This window comes from Phalaenopsis equestris, unplaced genomic scaffold (genome assembly GCF_001263595.1).
Source record: "Phalaenopsis equestris unplaced genomic scaffold, ASM126359v1 Scaffold000263, whole genome shotgun sequence".
NCBI lineage: Eukaryota > Viridiplantae > Streptophyta > Magnoliopsida > Asparagales > Orchidaceae > Phalaenopsis > Phalaenopsis equestris.
Window position 1 is genome coordinate 366,250 of NW_018164705.1, and position 10,732 is coordinate 376,981.

Genomic DNA, 10,732 nt, shown 5'->3' on the forward strand with positions numbered 1-10,732 from the left:
TAATTCAATCATACTTCAACATCTTATGGTTTGATAGCTGGTTTTTTTATAATCTCAAACTTTGGATCTAATGATATATGAACAAGAATCTAAACCCACTCATCTTCTCTTCTTTTCTTTTGAAGTGATTAAGCTCAAAATAATAATATTTTTCTCAATTACATAACATTTTGTAGAGCAATCCAATTAATCTCAATCATTCAATTTTTTTCCTACCAAGTATTTTCACTATAATTTGCAGCCCACATCTCTCATTTATCACATCTACCATATCATTTTTTATATTTCTTATCTACCTCTAAAGCTTTATGCAGGTTTTAGTATTTGCTTATTGATTTAATTATTGGACTTTCAAATAAAAATTTAACAGTATTAACTCCCAATCTACACTAAACCTTGAATTCCATAGCAATGTTTGGTTGGACGTGATAGAAATACAACAATTTTGTCTTGAATTTGCAATTCAAATTTGGCAAATTAATTGATATGTATATGTAAGCCAATTATGCATGTACAATGTCACCTTTCTCCATCTTATCAGCCAACAATTTCCTAAACCCCCCTTCCATCATCAACAATGACCATGAAGCTCCTTCCATCGCCCGAACGAGCTTACAAAACTTCATTATTGACTGCCTAATTGTTTGAGCTTCATCTTTTCGCTTTCTATCTACACTCACCATAATCTTCTTCTTCCCCTATCATTATTTAGGATCTTTCCCTCATGTCGCTCTGCCTTCCCCTCACCACTGTATACTTACTTTGCACTCGCATTCAAATAAAAAATCATTACATGCATTCTATGTTACATTCAACTTAACTCATTTTTCAAGGTCTAACAAATGAAATAGTCATTTTTGAAGGATTTCATAACAAGATTAAAAAAGGAGCATTTAATGTCTTAGAAGTTAGCTTTTGAAGCAACAAGCTGGCTTCAAAGTTTGTCTTCGTATGCCAAAATTTCTAGTATTCATATGCTATTTTCACGAAACTTATCAGTAGGTACGTATATAGAATGAATTAAGGAACGTGTGGATATATAGCTGGCTGCTGTCTTCTACATACTGTACAGTGGACCATAGCTAGTTTGTCAACATCATGAAGAGTCAGTGATTGCTAAGACAATGTATGTGTCCTATTTTGACCTATTATGTAAGAATAAGTTGAATTTCTAATTTTTTCAAGAAAGTTGGACTGGAAAGTGATGAGAAAGAGAATGTTTATATAAAAAAAAAAGGAAGATAGAGTTGGATTTTGGGCAAGGTAATTGTAGAGGCCTAGCCTTTATAATTTGAATTTTTGGGATGATGGGAAGGAGGAGGTTGGTGGTTTCAAAGGAATGGAGGTGGGGGAGCCTTAATTTGTGATAGTGATTACTTGAAATGTGGAGGTGGAGTAGGTTGATCATTCTATTTTTTTGTTTTTTGGGAGATATTTGCAACCCGTGGCTTGAGAATGGAGATATATGGACCAAGCCAACTAATGTTAAGGGTGGAAAAAATTATAAAATGTTAAAAAAATTTTAGGTATTTGTAAAACAATATAGTTAGAGTGGGGAAAATGACTAAATTGCCTTAATTATATAAAGATGCTAAATTTTCTATCATTTCTAAAAAAATGTCAAATTTCAGGATGGGCAATTGCCCCCCCTAGACTTAATTTAGTTTCACCACAAAAGATATGAATGGCCTCATTCATCTGGACCTATCAATGCCAGACTCTTCTTTAAAGAATTAGTTGTCCATAGCATTTAATTCCTCCTAAAACATTAATAAAATTCATTTAATGTCATTTCCAACTAGGAGCACTATAATGTAAGCTTCAAAAGACAAAAATATTAAAGTCACATGATGATGATTGCACAATTATTAAACTTAAAATAAAATATTTTTGGAGCTCTTCTAGAAGAGTTGCTACAATCTCTATGAAAATATATCATTTTTATGCAAGTATACTTAAATCCAATGAAATTACTTCAAAATATCAAAATATATATGTTTGAATACTTCCCTTTTATTTGAGTATTTTATGTGCATCATAAAATTAATAAATACTTTATCACATAGTTTAGATTGCCAATTAGAGTTAGATTTACATGCTTAATGTATGGCCAAGTCATCTAAAATATTTATGAAATTTAATATCTTGCTATAATGTTGAATGAGATAGCCAGCCTTATTTTTGCCATTTGAATATTGCATAATTAATTAAAGATATATAACCAATTATGCATTCCGAAGGACACCTTATCCCCCCTACAAGATTTTCTTTACTTAACATAATCGAATAGTTCAAAAAAACCACCGACAAAATGTGGTTTCATATGATTAAATTCCTATTTTTTTTAATTTTTTGTGAAGTATGAAACTTGAAAATAAAGATTTTGCATTAAAATGCATGAAAAGCTCCGATAGAGTATATCGACAATGAAGAAGATAGGGTTGTAAACGAACCGAACACAAACGAACAGAACTTGTGTTCGTGTTCGGTTCGTTTGAAATTTAGTTTGTTTGAAATAAACTCGTATTCAAAATTGTTCGTGAAGTCACTGTTTATGTTTCTTTCTTAACAAACGAGCCGAACATGAACGACGAGCCAGTTTGTCATCCCTAATTTTAATATAAATAAATAATATATTATATTAATTATATAACTTATATTATATAAATATATAATATTTATATTAGTAAATTACTAATATAGCATATTAATATATTATTATTAGTAATTTCTTATATATTATAATTTATAAAATTTAATTTTTTAAAATATCAAAAAAAAATATATGATTATTTTAAATTATTTTATATTTCAAGCAATAATGATTCAAACACGAACGAACGCATCACTGTTCGTGTTTGGTTCGTTTAACTAACCGAACGAAAAAAATTTGTTCACGTTCGTCTCGTTTACTTATCGAATGAATCAAATACGAACTCATTGACGAACTGAACATGAACTGTTCGCGAACAACGAGCTTTTTTGAGAGCCCTAGAAGAAGGAGAGTAAGTAATTAAGAGAGATTATTGTCAATCAAGAATATTATTTTTCCCAAATGAATATTTTATAACTACTTTTTCAGTTTAGATGGAGTTGCCAAAACAAAGTTAATTCTATTGTAACAACAATTTATTGGCTTTAGTATCAAATCATACAGAAAAGAACAATGACATGCATAAAATACTGTTAATCATGAATTATTACATTAATATTCTAATTAATTAGGTGGAAAAATACAATCATAATACAAATATATGACAAAAACACTTTATAAAATTGAAAGCATCGATTAATATTAAATAAATTACATAATTATACATTTAAATACATTCTATATAAGGAAATAAAAACAAATAATTCAATTTATGATAAACTATATTGCTAATCTTTTCTCTTTTGCAGGCATAATCATTAAAACCATTCCATTAGGGAATAGTTATTTTAAAAATAAAATTAAGAAGGAAGAGAGTTATGTGATTAATCTATTTGTTTGTTTCTCATTTGTTTGTTGAAGGCTTTCTTTTTTGTAATTGTCCTATTTGTTTGTTGAAGGCTTTCTTTTTTGTAATTGTCTTTTGAAGGGTGGTTTTTCTACTAAATCAAATCCATTAGTTCATGATTCAACGAATTTAATCATTGCTATATTAAAGTAATAAATTAAGGCTACCTTAAAGTTCTTAGTAGAAGATATCACCAAAGTTCATAATGGAGGCAATACAAGTCACCAATATCATTAAAATTGAAAAGTAAACTATTCACAATGTAAGTCTATGTAAGTTTCACTTGTAAAGCATCCCACAAGCATAATAGAATGAAAAGGAGTGACAAGTTATAGGAAGAGAGAAAAAAAAGAGAAACATTTGTGATCGAGAAAAAAAAAAAGGAAGAGATGCATCATTAGTGCCTTATTTTTCTCATTTAGCACTTATGTTCAAAATAGATGGTTAAGTCTTCTAAACAATCATTAATAAAGGAAAAATAATATATTTTTATATAAACATATAAAATGTATGTATTATTCATATGAATACTTTTTTTGAAGCTTAGAAAGATATTTGAGATCAATGTGATTAGAGATGTGGGTGAATCATCAAACCTTCTTAATTTGTATGACCTGTATATAAGATATTCAGTGTTTATTTTTCCTTTAGCTTTTAAATAATTTCTTAAAATTTTTTCGTGATCCTAAGAGATGGTATCCAAGCTTTGGTTTATGAAGCTTTCAAATCAAAGCAAGAAATATGAAAAAAAAATATATATAGCAAGTTCCATGGCCAAAACCTTGACAAATATAGATAGAAGCCTATTTTGACCAAAGAAAATTTCATTCAACCATTAAAGAGAGTAAATCAATATTTAATCGACTAAGAAGAGAAAGAATTAATGGAAAAACAAGCTTCAACAGTCATTCATCTATCCTAATTAGTATAAAATTTTCCTTCAACATCATCAATAAAATGACAACAATATTCATCAGGAAGGGGCATTGTAATATTTCACGTGTAAGTTTTTTAATCGAAATATATCAAAAAGGAGCTTCATTTATCTATGACAACATTGATTTCAACTCAACCACAATGCAATCAAACTTTGCAAACATTAATTTCAATGATGATATGAAGGCTTCGAAATTGCTCTCATTATTATTTGAGAACTTGGATGGTATATGGTAGTCATCAATAATCATTAATTTTTATGAATTTTCCACAATAAAATCAATAACATTAGAGTTCTTACCCTTTGTAATGGTATTAAATGACGTAAGAAATGCAAAACGTATTTCATTTGTTTATTTTAAATAATGACAAGAATCCTTGGTCAAGCACACTATAATAACATCTCGAGATCACCCAAATGCATCTATTACATCATATTTCTCTTTTTTACATCAACCATCCTAAAATAAATATTTCTCTTTCTTACATCAATCATCCTCAAAAGAGTTGCGACAAATAAAAACCCTTTAACATTAAAATCATATTTAAAATATTATTAGGTAAGTTGAATTCATCAATCAGTAAGTGTAATCTGACATCAACTTTGAGAGAAACTAAAAAAATGATACAAGAAGATGTTTACATTGTAAATAATATATATTTGCACATTTTGATTTTAAAACTCAATAATAAAACTCTTCAAAACATTATGAACTCTATTTTTCAAGCATAAAAAATAAAGAAGAATAAAATCGTGTCTAAGAAAAATTGAGCTTAATGAGGAACATATATGCACTATTCAAATTCATGGCCTACGGGTAAGTGCTTAGAAAATACATTCTATCCCCATCAAATCAAGAGAAAACCAAGAAAATCCAGCAACCACTTAAGACCATAGTTCCTGAAATCCAACTGTTCTTCCTACCCATTTTCATCCTCCAAATATTAAAATCATGACCTTCTTCCTTCCCCCATCTCCCCCCTCTATAAAACCCCAAGCATCCACCACATGACCACACAAACCATAAGCTCCGAGCCTCTTCAGTTTAACCAAAAGCAGAACACTGTTTTTCCAACAAGCTCGATCATGGCTTCCTCTGCTTCTCTTTATTCTCCATCATATTTAGTGCTCCTTTTTACCTTTGTTGCCTGGTTTGCAGCTTTAGTTGACGCAGGAAACTTCAATCAGGACGTGGACATAAGTTGGGGTGATGGCCGCGGAAAAATTCTTAACAATGGCCAACTTCTTACTCTTTCCCTTGACAAAAACTCTGGCTCTGGCTTCCAGTCTAAAAAAGAGTTCCTCTTTGGCAAAATTGATACGCAGATAAAGCTCGTCCCGGGGAACTCTGCGGGCACCGTCACCGCTTACTATGTACGCCTCTTTAATCATGGTTAACTTCATTTATCGCCATTCATATTTCTATGAATTGATCTTTAATGCATATAGATATAGATTCTTTATGAAATGTTGATGGACGTGAATTTGATGATATTATGATTGATCACAATACCATCATAATATCATTATGATGCGACCAATTTGTAATTGCAGATTCTGCACGTAATATAAGTTATCTTTATGCAGCATTGTTTTCTTAAACTGGATTCAACTAATAATAAGCTGTTTTTATCATGCTATGTTTCTTTCTATAAAGAGAAAGAGAATAATATATATTTCGATTAATTTATTTAAATTAAGATAAAAATTCATGCTGTGAACATGTACTTATTCTTGCTCGAATTGATATGAATAGATAGGAAATCTAATTCTATTAGAATAAATTAAATTAGGACAAACTCTGAGTCAAAATGAATCAATTGTTGAATCGTATGTGATAGAAAACTTCACTGTTTGGTGGCCTACTTGGATAAAATAGTCGATGGAAAGCTAGGAAAATTTAAGTTTTTCTTATTGGTAAAGCAATAATTGGCATACGTATAAGGTTGAAAAAGAATTTATTGTATTAATTAGTTAAAATGGATAGATTAATAATAAATTAATTAAAACAATTATTTATTGATTATATTGGAGATTACAATTAAGTATTACTAATAATGAATTGTTCTAATTAAAACTAGGTAATAAATAAGTAAAAAAGTCTATTATGGATTAAAAAACATTAATCACAATCTAAGGCCAATATAAACTAATAAAACATTAACTATTTATACAACAATGTCTAATAGAGTAAGTTAAATAAACATTAAAAAAACTAATCGGAGTAGCTAATAAGGTGCTAAACTCAATTAAATTTTAAATTTTAATATTGTTCATCATCATCCTTATCAAGCAAACTAATTTATTAACCCGCAAGTAACATATCACTTCATAAATTAGATAAATTACATCACAAAATATACTGTTTAGATTAAGCAGCTTTCTTAACTTGGCATAAACATCCCTTAATACTTGTTTATGAACCAGAAAAAATTATTAGGTGTGAAATTCGCATGCATGAGGACTTCAATGTAACATGATTGTATTGATTGCATTCATGAGTACAAATATGTTGTACTGAAATCCACAATAAATACAACCAATACAATCATTTTGTCTGCAACTAATAATTACTTAGAATTTACTCAGCTATATAAGCATATGCGCCGACAATAATTTATTTTTCTTTGTTGCTGGCAGTTGTCATCCCAAGGCCCAGCGCATGACGAGGTGGATTTCGAGTTCCTGGGCAACCTGAGCGGCGACCCGTACGTCCTGCACACCAATGTGTTCAGCCAAGGCAAAGGAAACAGAGAAGTTCAGTTCTATCTCTGGTTCGATCCCACCAAGGACTTCCACACCTATTCAATCTTATGGAATCCCAACCACATCGTGTAAGCTCTCTCCTTCACATCACTCCGCCCCAAAGTATCATTTTTATTCATACAACTTCACTCATACAAAGGTTTCAGATTGTCCGTGGACGGCATTCCAATCAGAGAATTCAAGAACCTTGAGGCTACGAATGGTGTGGCTTACCCGAAGAAGCAGCCCATGAGACTGTATGCGAGTCTTTGGGACGCCGAGGATTGGGCTACGAGAGGAGGGCGGGTGAAGACGGATTGGAGCCAGGCGCCTTTCACGGCCTCTTTCGGGAGCTTTAATGCCGACGGGTGCGCGGGGAACGACGGGGCGTGTAACTCCAAGGGTTGGATGAACCAGGAAATGGGTAGCGGGGGGATGAGCAGGCTGAGATGGGTGCAGGAGAATTATATGATTTATAATTACTGTAGTGATGTCCAGAGGTTTCCGCAGGGGCTTCCTCGTGAATGTTCGGTTAATTGATTTGGTTTACTCGTGTTGTGATGTCGAAGTCATGCGTAGGTATTTGTGATAAAGCAGATTTGTTGGATTGCTGGATTGAATATAGGTTTGTTTTCGGTTCATATGAAATATGATGTGTAGTCTAGTAAGGATATTGTTTACTGTTTGTTCTTCGGGAACTTCTACAGTGAAGGGATGTTTAATTGCTTTATATTCGAAGCTTAGAGCTACAGAGATATATAAATTTTGATTTTTTTTTTTGGTATATAGATGTTGAATTGAAATTTGTCCAAGGGATATAAATTGTGTTTACATAGGGAAGTAGGTGGTCAGTAGGAGTGGTCGGCGACCATGGGTAAAATAGCAATGTTTAGGATTTAGATATGTAAAGACAAAGGATTGAAAAGTATGTACATGAATATCTCTTCATAAAGTATTCAAAATTTTTTAGTTAGATATTAAAGGGATGTTTGATAAATGGGTTTAGAGTAGGATTTCAATCTAGATTTAACCTAGCCCTTGCCAGACACACAATTTGGACAAAATAAAGTCGCGGATTTGTAAATTCGATAAGGGCGATTCAAGCAAAAAGGAAGATGTGTGAAAATATCTTCATCTATGGTTTAAGGTAGAAGCTAAGTGGCAAGCCGGAAGTAGGTGGTCAGCGGGAAACAGATAGCCGGCTGGAAGCAGTTGGGCCGCCGGAAACAAGTGGCCGGCCGGAAGTAGGTGGCTGGCCAGAAGCAGATGACTGGCCGGTCAGAGTGGTCGACCATGGTCACATTTTTAGACCCAAATAGTCGTCAATGAGAGGTGGTCGGTGTCGGGCGTATGGGCTAATAGTTCCGCACGACGGCGAGTAAGTGGGAGGTGAGTGGTCGATCGAGGGGCGGACGCCGGATCAAAGACCGGTCGGACGGCGGGTTGGTCGGACGTTAAGCTTTCCGCTTGATTGAAGTGAAAAGAGTGTGGGAAAAAACATCCATGCTACAAGAGAGGTCTAGCTAGGAGAAGCTAGCCTAGCGTATTCTATTGCAAGGAATAGAGCCTAGCGACTGAGGGAGAGAAAAAGGAAGAGAGAGAGGGAGAGAGAGAGAGAGAGAGATTTGCCCCATATGGGCAAAAAGAAGTGTTCCCGAGCTCTTTGGCGCCTTTTATTCCACTAAATATGTTGCTTACAAGAGAGAAGGATAGATGTTCTTCCTACATGAGAGGTTAAGAGAGGAGAGCCCAAGAGTTCTAAATACACGTCATGGTTCCTCTATTTATAGAAGATAAAAAGGAGGAAATACAATATTACATCTTTACTCTTGCTTTAAGAAAGATAGAACAAGTTAATCTCATCACTTATCTAAACCATTGGATTGCCTCAAGATCTGTGCAGAAGATTTTTAGGTGTACTCTCTCCCCTACGTGTTAATTACAAAAGTTGAGTACATAGGGTTGGGAGCGGATCCCCCGAATCTAAAAGGAAATAATACAGTATGCACTTATAAGAGGGTTCATCTGCCACATTACCAAACCTCTCAATAACACAAAAAAGATAAAACCAAAACAATATAAAGACCAAAGAAGGTCGTATACCCAAAACATAAAGGCCCAGGAAAAAGAAAACTACAACGCCGAGCCCAAAATAATAAAAAACCGAGAGCTTTTCCGATCTACACAAGCTACTCCAAAAAATTGAGACCGCACCAATGTTTGAAAATAAAGTCTGCAAAAAAAACCTATGTAACTTGAAGAAAACTATGTATCTCTGTAAATTTGTAAAGAAATTGTAGCAATAGCCAAAAAAGAAAGAAACTTCAAACTTGAAAGAAACTTCAAACTTGTTGATTGAGGCAATAAATAAAACAACAACAACAAAAGTAAGGAAACCAGCAGTCAATCAGAGTTGAGGCTGTTAACAACCATTAGAGGGCAAGCCATAGACATGAAGCCCTAGTAAAATAAAGAGCCATGTAAAACACAGAAGCAATATTAGAAGAAGCAATAGAGACCAGGTTAGCATCTGATATAGGGTATAGAAAGCTTATCAGCATCCAACAACCTTCTAAGAGGCTGAGGGGGATACATATATATGTTCACACACACACACACACACACACACACACACACACACATGTACATACATATGTACATACATATATACATGCATCTACATACATATGTACACCAGACACATAGATTTGTGCATAGATATGTACATACAGGTACATACATAAGTACAAACATGTACATAGATATGTACATACATGTACATATATATGTACGTGCGTGTGTGTTTGTGTGTGTGTGTGTGTGTGTGTGTGTATATATATACATATAATGTGTAAGACTAAAATGGGCTCCCAAACGGAAGACCAATGACCTACGTATGGAAGATCAAGGGCATATAGATGGAAAACTAACGACCCACAATAGATGATCAAAGGTTCATCGACAAAAGACTAGGGTCTAGGACCAAGATGTTAAGCATTCGCTAGCAGAATACTGAAACACCTGTGTGGCTACTTGTGACCCCTTTAAAATAGGGTTGAAGGTCGACCGAATAAAGATCATCTCACCAAAGATAAATGACTATTAAGCCGAGCGAGTGCATCGATTTGCCTCTTCTCATACATGACTCAAGGGAAGAAGCCAGCATTGTTAGCTACCCGCAGACACCCCTGAGATTCCGTATTTGGGGCCGAGAACTAGCCATTATACAACTATACAGAGCATTCCCGAAGGATTGCCTCGTGGACTACTAGGCTACCTGTAAGATTATGATAATTCACACTCTACCAGATAATCTAGCCATGCTTTGTCGACATGAGTTCCTTACTTAGGGATCAATAATGAGTAAATAGACTTGCGTGGTTGACCTACAAAGCTAAGTAGATTGTGTAAAGTCTTGGTGGCCAAAAGACCACAAAGGGTTGAATAACAACCCTAATTTAGTAGTCATACAAGCAGGTCTCATTGAACCAGAACTGACTGATCTCAATTGACCTTGTCATAGAATAGATGAACCAAATGCCAAAATATA

General features: G+C 33.5%; 1 protein-coding gene across 1 annotated transcript; it reads left to right on the plus strand.

The window, feature by feature from the left end:
* The first annotated feature begins 5,467 nt into the window (after nt 1-5,467).
* On the plus strand, nt 5,468-7,890 carry LOC110024606 (xyloglucan endotransglucosylase/hydrolase protein 24-like). Its single transcript, XM_020724671.1, has 3 exons — nt 5,468-5,811; nt 7,078-7,271; nt 7,350-7,890. The coding sequence occupies exons 1-3, from the start codon at nt 5,524-5,526 to the stop codon at nt 7,720-7,722; spliced, it is 855 nt and encodes a 284-aa protein (XP_020580330.1). The 5' UTR covers nt 5,468-5,523; the 3' UTR covers nt 7,723-7,890.
* Nucleotides 7,891-10,732: the final 2,842 nt, after the last annotated feature.